Source organism: Bufo bufo, chromosome 10 (genome assembly GCF_905171765.1).
Source record: "Bufo bufo chromosome 10, aBufBuf1.1, whole genome shotgun sequence".
NCBI classification, from domain to species: domain Eukaryota; kingdom Metazoa; phylum Chordata; class Amphibia; order Anura; family Bufonidae; genus Bufo; species Bufo bufo.
In genome coordinates, this window is record NC_053398.1 from 78,219,627 (window position 1) to 78,241,159 (window position 21,533).

The window sequence follows — 21,533 nt, forward strand, 5'->3', positions numbered from 1 at the left end:
AAAGACTGAGTGCTGTAATAAAATCAAAAGGTGCTTCAACAAAGTATTAGTTTAAGGGTGTGCACACTTATGCAACCATATTATTTTATTTTTATATTTTTTCTTCCTGCTACCTAAAAGATTTCAGTTTGTTTTTCAATTGAGTTGTACAGTTTATAGATCACATTAAAGGTGGGAAAAGTTCTGAAATGATTTATCTTTGTCTCATTTTTTTACATCACAGAAACCTTACATTTTAACAGGGGTGTGTAGACTTTTTATATCCACTGTATGAACAGTGGATTTTCGCATTATGTTTCAGCTCTACATTTGGTGTATACTCCTTGGAAAAGCTCTCAGGATATACACTAAACGTATCCACAGGGCTTCAATCACCTGATGATCAAAAGTAATTTTTTGATATCCATTGGACTGATTATACATAGTTACAGTCAGGTCCATAAATATTGGGACATCGGCACAATTCTAACATGTTTGGCTCTATACCCCACCACAATGGATTATTTGCAATGAAACAAACAAGATGTGCTTTAACTGCAGACTGTCAGCTTTAATTTGAGGTTATTTACATCCAAATCAGGTGAACGGTGTAGGAATTGCAACAGTTTGCATATGTGCCTCCCACTTCTTAAGGGACCAAAAGTAATGGGACAGAATAATAATCATAAATGAAACTTTCTCTTTTTAATACTTGGTTGCAAATCCTTTGCAGTCAATTACAGCCTGAAGTCTGGAACGCATAGACATCACCAGACGCTGGGTTTCATCCCTGGTGATGCTCTGCCAGGCCTCTACTACAACTGTCTTAAGTTCCTGCTTGTTCTTGGGGCATTTTCCCTTCAGTTTTGTCTTCAGCAAGTGAAATGCATGCTCAATCGGATTCAGGTCAGGTGATTTACTTGGCCATTGCATAACATTTCACTTCTTTCCCTTAAAAAAACTCTTTGGTTGCTTTTGCAGTATGCTGTGGGTCATTGTCCATCTGCACTGTGAAGAGCCGTCCAATGAGTTCTGAAGCATTTGGCTGAATATGAGCAGATAATATTGCCCGTAACATTTCAGAATTCATCCTGCTGCTTTTGTCAGCAGTCACATCATCAATAAATACAAGAGAATCAGTTCCATTGGCAGCCATACATGCTGACGCCATGACACTACCACCACCACCATGCTTCACTGAGGAGCTGGTATACTTAGGATCATGAGCAGTTCCTTTCCTTCTCCATACTCTTCTCTTCCCATCACTCTGGTACAAGTTGATCTTGGTCTCATCTGTCCATAGGATGTTGTTCCAGAACTGTGAAGGCTTTTTTAGATGTCGTTTGGTAAACTCTAATCTGGCCTTCCTGTTTTTGAGGCTCATCAATGGTTTACATCTTGTGCTGAACCCTCTGTATTCACTCTAGTGAAGTCTTCTCTTGATTGTTGACTTTGACACACATGCACCTACCTCCTAGAGAGTGTTCTTGATCTGGCCAACTGTTGTGAAGGGTGTTTTCTTCACCAGGGAAAGAATTCTTCGGTCATCCACCACAGTTGTTTTCCGTGGTCTTCTGGGTCTTTTGGTGTTGCTGAGCTCACTGGTGCGTTCCTTCTTTTTAAGAATGTTCCAAACAGTTGTTTTGGCCACGCCTAATGTTTTTGCTATCTCTCTGTTGGGTTTGTTTTGTTTTTTCAGCCTAATGATGGCTTGCTTCACTGATAGTGACAGTTCTTTGGATCTCATCTTTAGAGTTGACAGCAACAGATTCCAAATGCAAATAGCACACTTGAAATGAACTCTGGACCTTTTATCTGCTCATTGTAATTGGGATCATTAGGGAATAACACACACCTGGCCATGGAACAGCTGAGAAGCCAATTGTCCCATTACTTTTGGTTCCTTAACAAGTGGGAGGCACACATGCAAACTGTTGTAATTCCTACAACGTTCACCTGATTTGGATGTAAATACCCTCAAATTAAAGCTGACAGTCTGCAGTTAAAGCACATCTTGTTAGTTTCATTTCAAATCTATTGTGGTGGTGTATAGAGCCAAAAATGTTAGAATTGTGTCGATGTCCCAATATTTATGGACCTGAGTGTATTTATTTAAACATAGGTATACCTTTTTTATGATATAGAAAGCACAGTTGAGTTTGTTTTTTATATTATTTATATATTATTAAGTATATATTTAAAATTATTCCCACAATGTTAGGGAATTAGAAGATTGTGGGCAATGCATGCCACTTTATGGCTATAGCAAAGTGTTATACCAGCAGACGGCAGTCCATCTCTGCAGATGTCTGTCCACTCCAAGTGGGCATGGCCACCAGAAAATTCACCGCTCCAACAGCTCCAGTGTGATGAAATCTTGTGCCCGCCATCCTCTCCTTCCTCCCAGCGGGCACAGGTGGTGTAGTGTTTAGTAAATCATCTGTTATGCCAGGCTTTTATCCTCTTCCTGTTGTTTCTAGGTCACACACACTTAAAGGGCCAGCATGCACATTTCAATCTGGGTGTTAAAGTACATTCCCAAATTGGAAGGAGCCTGTGCAGTAGGTTCCCTAGTTTGCAATTTTCTGTGAATGGGTGCTCTTATTGCATTCTGTTTTCTCTTGTTTGACCTCTGCTTGTTTACCAGCTTTAACCCTCTGCTGCCTGATCTGACTTCTGCCTGGTGGTTTCTCTGCAGAAGTGTTAAAAATCCTTGTATAAAAGAAACGGCAAATAGATTGTGTTGAAAAAATTCTAAAAGATGTATAGTGTTTATTGAAAACACCAAAATACATGAAAAAAAAACAAGTAAAGACATATGGTCATGGTAAGTAAACACAGTTCATGGACTAGATAAATAGTATATAAATCCAATAATAACACTCCTATGAGGACTAGTAAGAGAACTGAATAAAAAACCTGTATCAATAACATAGCAAGCACATGCAAATAGTAATTATACCCACTAAATGTCCAGCAACCTCCTCCCAACACCATTTCTCCCCGTAAGAAGTCTCTGGGCGTTGGGAGGAGGTTGCTGGATATTTGGTCGGTATTATTACTAGAACAATATGTAAAGAGACACTCTGTGGCAATTAATGGACCAACTAAAATGTAATCATGACATACAATCCTTTTATTATTAAAATAAATCAATTGATAATAAGAAATAAAACGTAAATACATAAAATAAAATTAAAACCAATGAATGTCTTGTGAATACTGCCGGCTCTGACAAATACCCCCTTAGGTCGGGGTGTTGTCACTCTGTATAGTAAACCCTAATTGTATTGGTAATCTTCCCCAAATATACACAAATTTCAGGACTACTGTAGGAAAAATTCAGTTGAATATAAACATAGATTTGTACAAATCACTCTATTTTCATGGTATAATGTTCCTGTATATTTGAATACCTCACAATTTCACAGACGCCCCTCCACTCTTTGGGGTATTACGTAATAAAAAAATGCTGCCAGCAAAACAGGGCTGTGGAGTCGGTAGATAAATGGTCCGACTCAGACTCCTCAGTTTTTGGTACTTCCGACTCTCCGACTCCTCTGTATTTAATATGCAAATGCATTTATACATTCCTCGAAGGAAAGAAAGGCAACATACATGTCATTACCACAGAACTACTGGCTAGGAAGCTGCTGCCTTCTCCTTTGTGTGCTGATCTTCTGCTGAAGATAGGGCAGTGGGAGGATCCAGGAAGGGGCATTTATTTTAAAACATGATTTCCCTAGTAGAATCCCATAGTCATGTTAAAGTTTAAGCTAACAATCTGAGTTTACAAGTTTTTATAGCCTTAGCTGAATGACAGCAGTTTTTCAAATGGTTTACAGCTTCAGTCTTGAACTATTGACTATCCATTCCCTTCACTTATACAAGGGTCTAGTCCTGCAAAAAACATATTTACTTAATCAGTTATGGGGGCGAATGTTGCGACCTTCCGGTGAATAGGCTGAGAGGGAGGAAGGGCTGGGGGCCGGCATCTGTTTCTGTAATGGCAGCGGGGCCCGGTGCAGTCACTGTATTCTACTACACCGGGCCCCGCTCACTGTAGTATACGGTAATCATATCTAACTTGTGGGTATTGTTAAAGTATTCCAATCATCTTAAATCTAGCGCTGTACTACTTACTACTTTCTTGGCAGTCAGGAGGCCGGGTGGGCGCTCGTAGCATAGCTCACTACGTCACGCGCCTGCTCCGCCCACTTTATGAATCAAGCAGGCACCGGGCCCCGCTGGCATTACAGAAACAGATGCCGGCCCCCATTTACTACACAGGGACACTGTTATGGGGGGGATCTGTGGATGACACAGAAGATAAGATGCTATATATATGTCATCCACAGATGCCCCCACAATGATCCCACATAACAGTGCCACCCACAGATGCCCCCATAACAGTGCCACCCACAGATGCCCCCGTAACAGTGCCACCCACAGATGCCCCCGTAACAGTGCCACCCACAGATGCCCCCGTAACAGTGCCATCCACAGATGCCCCCGTAACAGTGCCATCCACAGATGCCCCCGTAATAATGTCATCCACAAAAAAACTCGCCAAAAGCACACCTTTTGGTTCAATTTTTTTTTTCTTATTTTCCTCCTCAAAAACCTAGGTGCGTCTTATGGGCAGGTGCGTCTTATAGGGCGAAAAATACGGTAATTAATTATAACTTTTTGTGAATTGGGACATTTAAACTTGCTTTTTTTATTTTTTTATTCCAATTTACCGACTCCAGGTATCCAAAATTGCCTCCGACTGCTCGACTCCACAGCCCTGCAGCAAAATTAAAAACGCTTCTGGAAACGTCCTGTGATTAAACGGTAAATCAGGTGCATCATTCTATTTAAAAGTACCCGGGGGCGGAGCCTAGCAGCAGAGGCGAATGCACGCACCCGCGTGAGCTCTGCAGAGGATCGCCGGTGTGCAGGCAATTTAGCGACCTTCTAAAGCCCCAACATGGGAAAAATTACTAGAGACAAGTCTAAGGACACCCCTGGGACTGGCAAGTCGCTGCCTGGGCAAGGAGATCTGGACCGCTTTGTCAAGAAAACGAGTCTCCAGAGCGTGAGGCGAACAGACAATTTGGCGCCGAGAGCAGAGGCGCAGGAGGCTTCCGATTCAGATGAAGGGGAAGGCAGTGAAGTGGCGGCCCCCGCTGTGAGGGAAGATTTGCCAGTCTCTAGAGCCTTCATGAGGCAGCTTTTAGCGGAGGCACTGGATCCACTGGTCCTGGAGCTCAAAGAGCTTGAGACTCAGAGGATTCCCGGAGTCCATACAGGCTGACGCCATTATGCCCACGCTGATCGACTTCTTTAAAAGCCTTCTACATGAGGAGACAAATTTAGACTTTACACTGGAGAGAGCTCACAGAGCTCTGCGACCACCTCCAGGCCCAACAGAGCCCCCAAGGGACATAGTGTGTAAACTAAACCGTTTCCAGACTAAAGAAAGCGTGCTTAAAGCAGCCAGATCAACGCCACATGTCTCTTTTGCAGGCTCTAATATCCTGATATACCAGGATCTTTCCCCGCTGACCCTGAGACTGCTGATTAACTTTCCAGACAGGAAGACTACAATCAGATCACCAGCAGATCTCAGGAGGGTCTATGAAAAGTTGGATATTGCAGATCTGCAGATTGAGGACTGGAAACGGTCCAAGAACAAACGCACCTTCCAGCTCTGCCACTGATTACCCCCTGGACACCGGTGAGTTCGTGGCGACCCCAGCGTCAGAGGAGAAGACTGGAGAAACTCTGTTCCTGTAGTCCCACACTAGAAAAGGACTGAGTATAATTTGCATAGGCCTAAGGTTTGATATTATCTGTGCCTTTTGATATCCCTGCCTTTCATAATGCTTAGGTGTTCGCCATTTAACCCAATGCTGTTCCTGTGTTGCATTAGCTGCCTGCCCACCCCTCTAGATCCTCTAGGTGGCAGCCTACGCCCACGATTCTCATATCCACCTTTGAGAACCACCAGTTGCTCCTGAGAGGAGTTATGTTAATGTTTACATTAGTTTTAGTTTATTATATGATGATACCAACCGCACATATGAAGATCGTATATAATAATGAGATAGCTGCAATAGTTAGGAGATGTGCGTTTTTTCAGAACTGTTATGTTTTGTTGAATGCGACAGAGATGACTTCAAGCTATACATATTGCGAGTACCTACTTACTTCACTAGCAGTATCTTGAGTCCTAAAATGTAAATGGCTGTGACTACTGTATGTTCCTTTAACGCACGGGGGCTGAACGCACCTACTAAGAGAGGGCATTTCTGCGCTCTGATGAAAAAGCAAAAGGTAGATATTCTGCTATTACAAGAGACCCACTTCAGGACGAATCACGTGCCCAGACTTAACCACATGACTTATAATCAGTGGTTCCACAGTACCTCACCAAATTCAGCTTCAAAAGGTGTTAGCATAGCAATTCGTAGGCATGTCCCCCTTGAGGTGCGTTCATCCCTTGTGGATACAGAGGGCAGATATATCTTCATTAAGGGGGTGATAGGACAACAAATGTATACATTTGGGAGCATATATGTACCGAATACCGCACAGGCAGCCTGGCTGGGGGACACACTGGCACTACTCCAGGGGTTCGCAGAAGGCCCAACAATTTTAGGTGGAGACCTGAACGTGGCTGTATTCCCAGATGTAGACATTTTCCTAGGGAGGTCATCGGTATCACATGCAGCGTTGAGGTCTGTAAGGAGAAACATTATCAACATAGGACTAGCTGATAGTTGGAGAGCCCTTCACCCGGGACAAAAAGACTATACTTACTATTCCCCGGCACACAAATCTTACCAAAGGTTAGATTATGTCTTTGTGTCTACCTCACTGCTGTCTTATTGTATTAAAGGGACTCTGTCACCACTTTCTAACCCCTCCTTTTAAAAGTATTGTTCTCTCCATGGCGCCCTTGTGATTACAAAGGTGTTGTTATAACATAAATTCGCCGTCTCGTTTTGATAAAAATACCTTTTATCTAACCTGTCAATCTTGTGGATAAGGTGCCCAGGGCGTTTCTGAAGCTGCCGCCCGCCGCCGCCGCCGTTGGTGCCCAGCTCCTCCCCTGATCCTTTCAGCGCCGCCTGAATGTAAAGAAATCCGCCTCCGGCTCTCGCTCAGTGCCCCCTCCTCCTTTTCAAAGATCCCGCGCGTGCGCACAGGCCTGTGCCTGATGCGCCCGTGCGGACATTTAGAATCAGCCTCATTGAGCGAAGTGCGCATGCGCGCACTTCGCTCAACCTCCTCATAAGACGAGCACAGGCCTGTGTGCACGCGCGGGATCTTTGAAAAGGAGGAGGGGGCACTGAGCGAGAGCCGGAGGCGGATTTCTTTACATTCAGGCGGCGCTGAAAGGATCAGGGGAGGAGCTGGGCACCAACGGCGGCGGGCGGCAGCTTCAGAGCTTCAGAAACGCCCTGGGCACCTTATCCACAAGATTGACAGGTTAGATAAAAGGTATTTTTATCAAACGAGACGGCGAATTTATGTTATAACAACACCTTTGTAATCACAAGGGCGCCATGGAGAGAACAATACTTTTAAAAGGGGGGGTTAGAAAGTGGTGACAGAGTCCCTTTAAGACTTCTATTGGTTCCATATTGTTGTCGGACCATGCACCGGTTTTCATGAGTTTCCAAAAAAAAAAGAAATGATTTGGAGACTCAGTGAAACTCTCCTGCATAATCCGCATCATCTAGCGAACATGAAGGGGAAAATTGAAGAATATTTTGCTCTCAATGACTCATCAGAGGTATCCCCTGGAACGGTTTGGGAAGCACATAAGGCAGTGGTGAGGGGACACTTCATCTCTCTAGGATCTTACCTCAAGAGGCGTAGAGAGGCAGACATACTTGATTTACAACGCCAAATACATAAGATGGAATCTCTGCATAAAAGGCTGCACACACACGAAGTGCTATGCCAGTTAGATCTTCTTAGGTCGCAAATGAAAAATTTGATGAATACTAAATCGGCGAAATTATTCTTGTCTGCCAAGTTTAAATATTATGCCCACAGTGACAAGGCCTCTAAATTTATGCTGTCCCAACTAAAAAAGCGGAAAGCCCACTTTTATATTCCAAAAATACAGCCCTCCCTGGCGCAAACTGTCTACCAAACGGAACAAATTGCGACATGCTTCACAGAATACTACACCCAGCTATATAATCTAAACCCGGGGTTATCCCCCACAGAGTGTCAAGCAAAAATTTCAGACATGAAGCAATGGCTGTCAGCACTTGAACTTCCTAAGCTGACAGAAGAGCAGTCACATGTATTGTTCCGTCCTTTCATGATTGCAGAATTGAGGAAAGCCCTTAAAGACTCCCCCCTTCATAAAAGCCCGGGCCCAGATGGCTTATGGATGAAATACTATGACTCCTTTCAAACTACCCTCCTGCAACTTGCTATGGGAAGGGAGGCCCCTTCATCCACATATGCTTGCGGCCCAAATAACAATTCTCCCCAAAGAAGGAAAAGACCCCTCACTGTCTGCTAGTTATAGACCGATATCCTTGCTCATTACTGACCTGAAGTTGCTGGCTAAGATGTTGGCTTCTCGCCTTCAATCACTCCTACCCCAATTGATCCATATGAAGCAAGTGGGCTTTGTAGGCGGACGTGAGGGGAGAATGAACATAAGCTGTCTGATTAATATTATACACCATGCCCACTCCACTTGCACTGCATTAGTTCTTCTCGGCACAGACGCCGAGAAGGCTTTTGATAGAGTGGACTGGACTTTTATGTGTGAAGCTCTGAAAGTTTTTGGCATACCTAAAAGCTTCATTGATGTGGTAATGGAAATGTATAGCAACCCTAGCGCAAGAGTCCTGGTAAATAATACACTCTCCCCCTCTTGAAAAATTGGCAATGGCACCAGGCAGGGCTGCCCCCTTTCCCCGCTCCTTTTCATCCTTTCCGTGGAGCCGTTATTACAAGCGATACGGCGGGATCAAAAGATCTAGGGAATAACCATAAAAGGGAAAACCCATTCACTTGCTGTGTTTGCAGATGACCTCCTCCTCATTATTACAAACCCTCTCGAATTCTTTCCAGCAGCTCATACTTTATTGGAGTACTTTGGATCTCTCTCTAACTTTAAGGTGAATCTTTCTAAATCACAGGTCTTAAACGTATCATTAGATGCACAAACGCAAACCTTATTAGAATTGAGTACCCCCTTCACATGGTCAATTCGCAGCATTCCCTTCCTGGGAGTAAATTTCACCTCCCACTACTCAACGTTGTATGCAGAGAATTTTAAAAACTTACCACGTAATATTAAGGATCTCATGACATCCTGGGACTTACCGTTTACCTCCTGGTTCGGCCGCAGAACCCTAATTAAATCGATTGTCCTCCCGAAGGTATTGTACTATCTGCAGGCGCTACCAATCTGTATACCTAGAGCCTTTTTTCAACAGCTAAAGGGGATACTGACTCGTTTCCTCTGGAGTGGTGCCAGACCAAGACTGCCTTACAGCCAAGTGGTTAAACCTCAGAAAATGGGCGGTTTGGGAGTACCAGATTTTCTTCTTTATTACAAGTCAATTCAGGGTCTAAGGGTCTTAGAATGGATACGTAACCCGCCAGAGAGGTTAGATGTTGTGTTGGAACAAGATCTAGTGGGAATCCCTCTGCGCTCCTTAGCTTTACTGTAATTATGAGACACAGACAGGAGACTATGAAACAAGTAACCAATCCCCTTACATGTAACACTCTCAAAGTATGGTAAGCGGGAGTTTCGGAGAAAGTGGTATCAGATCAAACTTCACCATTATTGCAGGTCAGGGACATTTTGTGGGACTCCACCCCCGAGTTTAGATCCACGCTGGGAGAAGGACCTAAAGCGAACTCGACCCCAATTCTTGATCTAGTTTCCAGTCCTCAAGAGGACGGGGAAGTAGCTCTGGAACACCCCCAAATAGTGAATCTAACTCAATTTCAGTACGCCCACATCCTAAAGTCCACTGCAGGGAGGCAGTTACATAGCCACAGCTCCCCTACACACTTCGAACAAATTCTTCCCTCCTCGAAGTTTCCAGATCATCTACACCCCCTTTCATTAGGAGTTGGGAGAAAGACCTAGATGTTACATTCTCCTCAGAGGAAATAAAAACACTACTATCACAAACTAACAAAATCTCTAGGTGTGTACGCCTTCAAGAGAACTACTACAAGTTGGTCACTAGATGGTACTATACCCCAACAAGGTTGCATAGGATCTTTCCCTCCTCCTCATCGAAGTGCTGGAGATGTTTAGACACTGAGGGCTCGTTCATACACATATGGTGGGCATGCCATTTAGTGAAACCCTTTTGGAGAGGAGTCTGTGACATCATTTCCATACTACAGGGTAGTGCTTTCCCACTCACACAGCAATGTTGCCTGATAGGTCTGAAACCCCCGGGTTGTCACTCCCACCAAGGCAATCTCCTTCAACAACAACTTTTAGCAGTGGCTAGACTCCTTATAGCTTCTAATTGGAAATCAAGAACAGTGCCTAATGTTCCACAATGGATTTCTCGCTGGGACCAGGTGTATTGGTTGGAGCAAATAGCGCACTGGGAGGTAAATAATTCCCCTTTGTTTGAAAATTTTTTGCAATTTTGCTTAAAGGAGAACTGTCATGATGTTTCACGTGACTGCCATTCAGTACATGCCTTACTTTAGTTTAATATACTACAAAAGATGTTTAGGATGAGTAACAAGGATGGTTTACTTTGCAAATGATAGGAAGTCATCTCTCTCGCTTGATTATGTTTCTATTGTTCTATAAAATTGTCGCTGTAATGTGTCTATGTATATGTCAGATTCTAACTAGTCATGTGCGTGAGCACACTATGATGTATCTCAAGTGTGTATGAAGATGACATTTTCAATGTTTTCACAATAAAATATTTTAAAAACTATTTAAAAGTAGCCGCTGTATATGCTTCACACATGAAGAATTGTTCACAACTCTTGCGCTCTCAGACTCTTATCTGAGTATGTGGCCCATATATTATTTGCACAAATATAATTAGAGATTAGTTATAAGTACAGTACTTTACCGCTCCCTGAACTCTGCATAGGCCGTGAGGTTGATTCCTTTTTGTGCTTCTAGGACCTACGCGGCGTCCCACATGATCCGCAAGCCTCCACATGGCGTCCCACGTGATAGAGGCGGTGGATATTCCCTGGGTCTTAGCGTGTGTATCGGACGGTATAGTGGTCTTATGCAATATTTTTGGCCGGTCGCACTTTAAATGTCTGTAAAATATATTTATATAAGTCCAATTGTGATCCTCATGGGTCTCCCCCACAGTTCATAAATCAGACACGTTTCGGGGGCCAAACGTGCCCCTTCCTCAGTGGTTGAACAGTGGGTGTTGCAAAGCTACCTTTTGTACATGGAGGATAAAGCAATGATTGCTGGGACATTGGGGTAGACCCAATATGTGGACCTGGAGTTTAAAGGGAACCTGTCACCTCCAACAAACATCCCAAGCGGGCAGCAGTACCTTAGAGTAACCAGCAGCAGGTTTGTAACGATCATTGTCTTCCTGCAGGCAGATGAAGCAAAAGCTGTAAAAACTACAGTGGGGGAAATAATTATTTGACCCCTCACTGATTTTGTAAGTTTGTCCAATGACAAAGAAATGAAAAGTCTCAGAACAGTATCATTTCAATGGTAGGTTTATTGTAACAGTGGCAGATAGCACATCAAAAGGAAAATCGAAAAAATAACTTTAAATAAAAGATAGCAACTGATTTGCATTTCATTGAGTGAAATAAGTATTTGAACCCCTACCAACCATTAAGAGTTCTGGCTCCCACAGAGTGGTTAGACACTTCTACTCAATTAGTCACCCTCATTAAGGACACCTGTCTTAACTAGTCACCTGTATAAAAGACACCTGTCCACAGAATCAATCAATCAAGCAGACTCCAAACTCTCCAACATGGGAAAGACCAAAAAGCTGTCCAAGGATGTCAGAGACAAAATTGTAGACCTGCACAAGGCTGGAATGGGCTACAAAACCATTAGCAAGAAGCTGGGAGAGAAGGTGACAACTGTTGGTGCGATTGTTCGAAAATGGAAGGAGCACAAAATGACCATCAATCGACCTCGCTCTGGGGCTCCACGCAAGATCTCACCTCGTGGGGTGTCAATGGTTCTGAGAAAGGTGAAAAAGCATCCTAGAACTACACGGGAGGAGTTAGTTAATGACCTCAAATTAGCAGGGACCACAGTCACCAAGAAAACCATTGGAAACACATTACACCGCAATGGATTAAAATCCTGCAGGGCTCGCAAGGTCCCCCTGCTCAGGAAGGCACATGTGCAGGCCCGTCTGAAGTTTGCCAATGAACACCTGAATGATTCAGAGAGTGACTGGGAGAAGGTGCTGTGGTCTGATGAGACCAAAATAGAGCTCTTTGGCATTAACTCAACTCGCTGTGTTTGGAGGAAGAAAAATGCTGCCTATGACCCCCAAAACACCGTCCCCACCGTCAAGCATGGGGGTGGAAACATTTTGCTTTGGGGGTGTTTTTCTGCTAAGGGCACAGGACAACTTATTCGCATAAACGGGAAAATGGACGGAGCCATGTATCGTGAAATCCTGAGCGACAACCTCCTTCCCTCTGCCAGGAAACTGAAAATGGGTCGTGGATGGGTGTTCCAGCACGACAATGACCCAAAACATACAGCAAAGGCAACAAAGGAGTGGCTCAAGAAGAAGCACATTAAGGTCATGGAGTGGCCTAGTCAGTCTCCGGACCTTAATCCAATCGAAAACCTATGGAGGGAGTTCAAGCTCAGAGTTGCACAGAGACAGCCTCGAAACCTTAGGGATTTAGAGATGATCTGCAAAGAGGAGTGGACCAACATTCCTCCTAAAATGTGCGCAAACTTGGTCATCAATTACAAGAAACGTTTGACCTCTGTGCTTGCAAACAAGGGTTTTTCCACCAAGTATTAAGTCTTTTTTTGTTAGAGGGTTCAAATACTTATTTCACTCAATGAAATGCAAATGAGTTGCTATCTTTTATTTAAAGTTATTTTTTCGATTTTCCTTTTCATGTGCTGTCTGCCACTGTTACAATAAACCTACCATTGAAATGATACTGTTCTGAGACTTTTCATTTCTTTGTCATTGGACAAACTTACAAAATCAGTGAGGGGTCAAATAATTATTTCCCCCACTGTATCTTTAATCCCCTGCTGGCGCTCTTCTCTAGTCAGGCTTGAAGTCACGGAGGCAACGGCCTCCTTGCTTCAAGTCACAGTAACACACCCCCTTTGCTGTGATTGCCAGCGCTTATGCACGACATTTCGGCTAGCTTTGCCGAACTGCTGGCTGTCAGTCACAGAGAAGGGGGCGTGGTTACCGTGACTTGAAGCAAGGAGGCCGCTGCTTCCGTGACTTCAAACCTAACTAGAGAAGCATGCCGGCAGGGGATTAAAGATTGTTTTTACAGCTTTTGCTTCATCTGCCTGCAGGAAGAAAATGATCGTTACAAACCTGCTGCTGGCTACTCTCAGGTAGTGCTGCCGGCTGGGGATGTTTGTTGGAGGTGACAGGTTCCCTTTAAACAATCTATAAAATCCGATATATTCAAATGTCCTCTATATCCATAGGTATGATACATCGAATGTATCAAATTTGAATATACAGGACATTTGAATATATCAGATTTTATAGAATATTGCACAAGACCGTTGTATCTTCCGATACGCACGCTAAGACCCAGGGAATATCCACCGCCTCTATCACGTGGGACGCCATGTGGAGGCTTGTGGATCACATGGAACGTCGGGTAGGTCCTAGAAGAACAAAAAGGAATCAACCTCACAGACGATGCGGAGTTCGGCGAGCGGTAAAGTACTGTACTTATAACTAATCTCTAATTATATTTGTGCAAATAATATATGGGCCACATACTCCAATAAGAGACTGAGCGCGCAAGAGTTGTGAACAATTCTTCATGTGTGAAGCCCATACAGCGGGTAATTTTAAATAGAATGATGCCCCTGATTTACCGTTTAATCACAGGACGTTTCCAGAAGAGTTTTTAATTTTGCTGGCAGCATTTTTTGATTACGTAATACCCCAAAGAGTGGAGGGGCGTCTGTGAAATTGTGAAATCCATATATTCCAGAAGAATCCTTACTATATTCCCCACAGGTGTTCAAATATACAGGAACATTATACCACGAAAATAGTGATTTGTACAAATCTATGTTTATATTCAGCTGAATTTTTCCTACAGTAGTCAGTCCTGAAATTTGTGTATATTTGGAGAAGATTACCCATACAATTAGGGTTTACTATACAGAGTCTAGCAGGACAACTAGTGCAATGCGAACAAAGCCAAGACTGCAAGCCACGCCCATATCAGACCCTGTGATGGAGGTCACCAGGTGCAAAAGAGTGTTTGAATGCCAGGTAACGGCACATACACTACATATAAAACAAGACAAAAACACAGAAATATAGTGGCAATACTGGAGGAGCGGCTCAACCCCTAACACTGTAGCGTGTTTTACATTGGGGGAGCAGCCCCACCGCATGTGGACCGCAGCAAACGACTATCCCCAGCAAAAAATGCATACGGTGGAGGATGTCGGCGCGGTCCACATGCACCACAAGGGCATCCTACACAAAACGGAGCATTGTGCGGATGTAAATACAATCATATAAATCACAGAAAAAATGCACCAAACGGATATGCCACTGACTATACTGGCTAGTCATAAATGCAGATATTAAAAGCTGAGACTTTCGCAATATATTCCTGTCAGGAAAATATCGGAGCCCTTCATGCACCACGTCACGGTCACTCAGCATGGCAAAGGGTCCTACCACTACGCTACCTATGGTGTGAACACGGTCTGAAGGCGATGTAATCCAGCTCGCAGCCAGGCTTCCACACAAACGCCTAGCAGGACAACTAGTGCAATGCGAACAAAGCCAAGACTGCAAGCCACGCCCATATCAGACCCTGTGATGGAGGTCACCAGGTGCAAAAGAGTGTTTGAATGCCAGGTAACGGCACATACACTACATATAAAACAAGACAAAAACACAGAAATATAGTGGCAATACTGGGGGAGCTGATCAACCCCTAACACTGTAGCGTGTTTTACATTGGGGGAGCAGCCCCACCGCATGTGGACCGCAGCAAACGACTATCCCCAGCAAAAAATGCATACGGTGGAGGATGTCGGCGCGGTCCACATGCACCATAGAATTGCCACTATATTTCTGTGTTTTTGTCTTGTTTTATATGTAGTGTATGTGCCTTTACCTGGCATTGTAACACTCTTTTGCTCCTGGTGACCTCCATCACAGGGTCTGATATGGGCGTGGCTTGCAGTCTTGGCTTTGTTCGCATTGCACTAGTTGTCCTGCTAGGCGTTTGTGTGGAAGCCTGGCTGCGAGCTGGATTACATCGCCTTCAGACCGTGTTCACACCATAGGTAGCGTAGTGGTAGGACCCTTTGCCATGCTGAGTGACCGTGACGTGGTGCAATGAAGGGCTCCGATATTTTCCTGACAGGAATATATTGGCGAAAGTCTCAGCTTTTAATATCTGCATTTATGACTAGCCAGTATAGTCAGTGGCATATCCGTTTGGTGCATTTTTTTCTGTGATTTATATGATTGTATTTACATCCGCACAATGCTCCGTTTTGTGTAGGATGCCCTTGTGGTGCATGTGGACCGCGCCGACACCCTCCACCGTATGCATTTTTTGCTGGGGATAGTCGTTTACTGCGGTCCACATGCGGTGGGGCTGCTCCCCCAATGTAAAACACGCTACAGTGTTAGGGGTTGAGCCGCTCCTCCAGTATTGCCACTATATTTCTGTGTTTTTGTTTTACTATACAGAGTGCACAACACCCCGACCTAGGGGGGTATTTGTCACAAAGTCGCCAGCATTTACAAGACATTCATTGGTTTTATTTTTTTGTATTTACGTTTTATTGCTTATTATCAATTTGTTTTATTTTAATAATAAAAGGGTTGTATGTCATGATTACATTTTAGTTGGTCCATTAATTGCCAGAGAGTGCCCCTTTAAATATTGTTCTATTATCTTATTCTTTCTCACGGTATTGTGGATAACGCCAGGAGTGCACCAGTCAAATTCTTGAGACTACGGTAGAGCCGCCAAGGTTTCTTATAATTTTTTTCGGTATTATTACTATTTGCACCTGCTTGCTACTTTATTGATACAGGTTTTTTATTTACTGTTCTTACTAATCCTCATAGGAGAGTTATTATTGGCTTCATATGCTATTTATAAAGTTCATGAACTGTGTTTACTTACCATGACTTTGTTACAGCACCCTCTTGGGTGTATGTCTGCAGCCACATATCTTCCCTTTTGATGATTTTATGTAACTTCAAGATGAATTAATGAAGAATGTATTTATATTTCTTTTACAAGGTGTGTTGTTTTTTTATTTTTTCATTTATTTTGGTGTTTTCCTTGCATAAAAGTTAAAGTGTGAAGACCAGGGGAAACTTAAATTACACCCTAGAAGCGAAATAATTTCAGTGACACACTTAGTCCACCTCCGCTTCATGACACAAGAAATACATTAGAGTCTTACTGAGAGAGGCTTATGTCAGGACAGAAGGCGTAAGCATGATGTGAACAGAGACTTCTTATTGCAGGAAAGGCTTAATAAAACTGTAAATAATAGTTGTCATGCTTACAGGTTGGTCTTCCCAGCATCCCGGCTCTTCTGGATGTAAATGGACAGTATGATATAGAATACCGCATTACTGTTGCATGCCGCAATGGTAATGTATACATTCTCCGCAGGTAACAATGCTAATTTAGGTGAAAGTGTGTTGCATTTTACCTGTACCTGTAGCTTGTGTTCATGATTTCATTGTTATTAGGGTCCATTCAGACGTCCGTGCGTGTTTCGTGGATCCGCGAAACACTGACATCGGCGATGTGCGTTCTGCATTTTGCGGACCGCACATCGCCGACACTTAATAGAAAATGCCTATTCTTGTCCGAAATTGCAGACAAGAATAGGACCTGTTCAATTTTTTTCTGGGATCGAAATTGCGGCCCCACATCATGCTGCCCCATAGAAATGAATGGGTCCACAATTCCGTTCCGCAAAATGCAGAACGAAATTGCAGACGTGTGAATGGACCCTTAGAGTAATATCCTGTGAATAGAGAAGAACACTGTAAAGTTAGAAAAGAATAAAACCGTGTGATGTCTACCAAATATCAAATCTTACAAATGTCATATCTAATAGTTTACATGCACATGATGCTGATGAAGGAGATCTGCAATATGAAGTCATACAGCTGGAAGAAGACAGCTTTGTATGTTTCTTAATGACTTGGTTAAGTTTTTTTAGCAGAACACATAAAAAAAAAAATAGAGACAGTCGAGTAATAGTCCACAAATTTTCATGAGTCTACCATCAGGAGAATACTGAACAACATCAGGAGAACACTGAACAACAACAATGGTGTGCATGGCAGGATTGCTAGGAGATAGTTGCTGCTCTCCAAAAAGAACATTGCTGCACGTCTGCAATTTGCTAAAAATTACTTGGACAAGCCAGAAGACTATTGCAAAAATGTTTTATTTATGGATGAGAACCTTTTGGTCTAACCTCTTAACGCCCAGACAACCGGACGCAAGCGCTGTACATGTACGGCGCGCTGATCAGGCGGGTGCAGGAGCTGCGCTCGCCCAATCTGCGGCTGGGGCCCGGCATTCACTGATAGCTGGACCCCTGTTGTATGCGCTGACATCGGTGAAAGAAACAGCGCTGGCGCATTAACCCCTGCACGGCTGTGATCAGCGCTGACTGCGGCACGCGCGATGTCTGTGCAGGGAGGAAGCGGCCATCGGGTCCCTGCGCTGCTGTCACGGGGACCCGAAGGCAGGTAAGGCAGCCCGATGCCTTCCTTAGGCATTGTGGCTGCTTTCCGGGACAGCCTGTGAGATCCAGCATCCTGGATCTCACAGGAAGCAGGCTGTAAGTGTATTACACTGTATAATACACTTAGGCTGCGTTCACACGGGCGAGATTTCCGCGCGGGTGCAATGCGGTAGGTGAACGCATTGCACCCGCACTGAATCTGGACCCATTCATTTCAATGGGGCTGTTCAGATGAGCGATGATTTTCACGCATCACTTATGCGTTGCGTGAAAATCGCAGCATGCTCTATATTCTGCGTTTTTCACGCAACGCAGGCCCCATAGAAGTGAATGGGGTTGCGTGAAAATCGCAAGCATCTGCAAGCAAGTGCGGATGCGGTGCGATTTTCACGCACGGTTGCTAGGTGACTGTCTATACACTGTATTATTTTCCCTTATAACATGGTTATAAGGGAAAATAATAGCATTCTGAATACAGAATGCTTAGTAGAAGGTCAATTGAGGGTTAAAAAATAAAAAAAAATTAACTCACCTTGTCCTCTTGTTCGCGTAGTTCTCCCGGTCTTTAGTTCTTTAAAAAGATGAACTATGGGCTAAAGGACCTTTTGATGACGTAAGATCACATGCTCCAATCACATGGTCCATCACCATGTGATTGGAGCATGTGATCTTACGTCATCAAAGGTCCTTTAGCCCATAGTTCATCTTTTGAGAAGTAAAGAAGAGACCGGGACTTACGCGAACAAACGGAGAAGGTGAGTTAATTTTTTTTATTTTTTTTAACCCTCAACTGATCACCTACTATGCATTCTGTTTTCAGAATGCTATTATTTTCCCTTATAACCATGTTATAAGGGAAAATAATAACATCTACACAACACCGAACCCAAACCTGAACTTCTGTGAAGAAGTTCGGGTCTGGGTACCACAGTCGGTTTTTTATCACGCGCGTGCAAAACACATTGCACACGCACGATAAAAACTGAACAACGGAACGCAATCGCAGTCAAAACTGACTGCAATTGCATTCCTACTCGCGCGGGTTTGCCGCAACACACCGGGACGCATCCGGAACTAATCCGGACACGCTCGTGTGAACCCAGCCTTACAGCCAATACATATTGTAATGCATTGTAAAGGGGATCAGACCCCCAAACGTTGAAGTCCCAGAGTGGGACAAAAAAATAAAGTAAAGTTTTCAAAATAAAATTTAAGTTTCATGCGTCCTTTTCCCAAAATAAAGTAAAAAAAATAAAATAGGGAAGAAAAAAAAAGTATCAACCGGCTCAATAAAATATCACATGACCTAACGCCTCAGGTGAACAGTGTCAAAAAAATGAAATAACTGTGCTAAAAAAATATATATATTTTTGGCACTTTACATCACTAAATGTGCAACACCAAGCGATCCAAAAGGCAATGCCCCCCAAAATAGTACCAATCTAACCGTCTCCTGATCCCGCAAAAAATGAGCTCCTACCTAAGACAATCGCCCAAAAAATAAAAATAAACTATGGCTCTCAGACTATGGAGACACTAAAACATGATTATTTTTTTTTGTCTCTAAAATGTCATTGTGTAAAACTTACATAAATAAAAAAAAAAAGTATGCATATTAGGTATCGCCGCGTCTGTAACAACCTGCTCTATAAAAATACCACATCACCTAACCCCTCAGATGAACACCGTAAAAAAATAAAAAGTGTGTCAAAAAAGGCATTTTTTTTGTCAACTTACATCACAAAAAGTGTAATAGCAAGCGATCAAAAGTCATATGCACCCCAAAATAGCGACAATCAAACCACCATCTCATCCCGCAAAAATTATACCCTACCTAAGACAATCGCCCAAAAAATAAAAAAAAATATGGCTCTCAGACTATGGAGACACTAAAACATTTTTTTTTTGTTTAAAAAATGATATCATTGTGTAAAACTTACATAAATAAAAAATAGTATACATATTGGGTATCGCCGCGTCTGTAACAACCTGCTCTATAAAAATACCACATCACCTAACCCCTCATGTGAACACTGTAAAAAATAAAAATAAAAAGTGTGTCAAAAAAGGCATATTTTTTATGTCAACTTACATCACCAAAAGTATAATACCAAGCGATTAAAAAGTCATATGCACCCTAAAGTAGTACCAATCAAACCGTCATCTCATACCGAAAAAATTAGCCCCTACATAAGACAGTCGTTAAAAAAAAGTAAAAGAAACTATGGCTTTCAGAATATGGAGACACTAAAAAAATCATTTATTTTTTTTAAATGCTTTATTATGTAAAACTGAAACAAACAACCAAAAATGTCATATTTGGTATTGTCGCCTCCGTAACAACCTGCTCTATAAAATTACCACATGATCTAACCTGTTAGGTGAACATTCTAAATAACAAAAAATAAAACTGTGTCAAAACAGCTATTTTTTGTTACCTTGCCTCACAAAAAGTGTAATATACAGCAACCAAAAAACATATGTACTCTAAAATAGTACCAACAAAACTGCCAGCTTATCCCTTAGTTTCCAAAATGGGGTCACTTTTTTGGAGTTTCTACTCTAGGGGTGCATCAGGGGGGCTTCAAATGGGACATGGTGTCAAAAAACCAGTCCAGCAAAATCTGTCCTCCAAAAACCATATGGCGTTCCTTTCCTTCTGCGCCCTGCTGTGTGCCCATACAGCAGTTTACGACCACATATGGCATGTTTCTGTAAACTACAAAATCAGGGCAATAAATGTTGAATTTTGTTTGGCTTTTAACCCTTGCTTTGTTACTCGAAAAAATGGATTAAAATGGAAAATTTGCCAAAAAAGTGAAATTCTGAAATTTCATCTCCATTTTCTATTAATTCTTGTGGAACACCTAAAGGGTTCACAAAGTTTGTAAAATCAGTTTTGAATACCTTGAGGGGTGTAGTTTAGTGATGAGTGAGCACCAAAGTGTTCGGTCCGAACACATTGCGATATTCGTGCGCTCGGCCGAGCACCCGAGTATAATGGAAGTCAATGGGAGGCGACCAGGCACCCCCTGCTCGGATGGGGGGAGGGTGCCTGGTTCATAGGAAAAGGTCTGAAAGTGATGGAAACACCTCTGAAATCGATGAGGAACAGCAGGGGGACCATGTCTGGAAGCATCTTGGACACCAATGTCGCTGCTGGGAACCATGTTGTCCGAGTTGTACGCCACTTTTACAGACTGACAAAAAAAACGCCCAAAACCCCGCCCCCACAAAAAAAAATCCTTTTTAGAGGAAAAATTGTTAGGAAACATTATTTTCTGTAGATTCAATTGTCTAGTGTAAGTGCTGCCAAAAATTACAAGGAAAAAGAGATACAGCCTCTATATCACATAAAGGAGGGCCTCATTCACATGGTGCTACAATTGTTCAGGTAGTAGGATCCTACACTAATACAGCCTATGCACTAAGTAAAAGGCCTGACAAAAATTACAAGGAACAGGCACTCCAATGCACCTTTTATTACACATAAAGGAGGGCATCATACACACCCTTTAAAAATTATTAATAGCCTGCTGCTGACCCTCAAAAAACATTAGGAGCAAGGGCCTGCTGGTTACCCTCTAAAACATTATGGGTG

General features: G+C 43.0%; 1 protein-coding gene across 1 annotated transcript in view; it reads left to right on the top strand.

The window, feature by feature from the left end:
* The window catches only part of BBS1 (Bardet-Biedl syndrome 1), a 398,008-nt gene that overhangs the window by 285,780 nt on the left and 90,695 nt on the right, over window positions 1-21,533 (top strand). Inside the window, exon 10 of the mRNA XM_040410173.1 lies at window positions 16,733-16,839. Within this exon, the coding sequence (XP_040266107.1) occupies window positions 16,733-16,839 (107 nt within the window). The remainder of the gene's footprint in view (window positions 1-16,732; window positions 16,840-21,533) is intronic.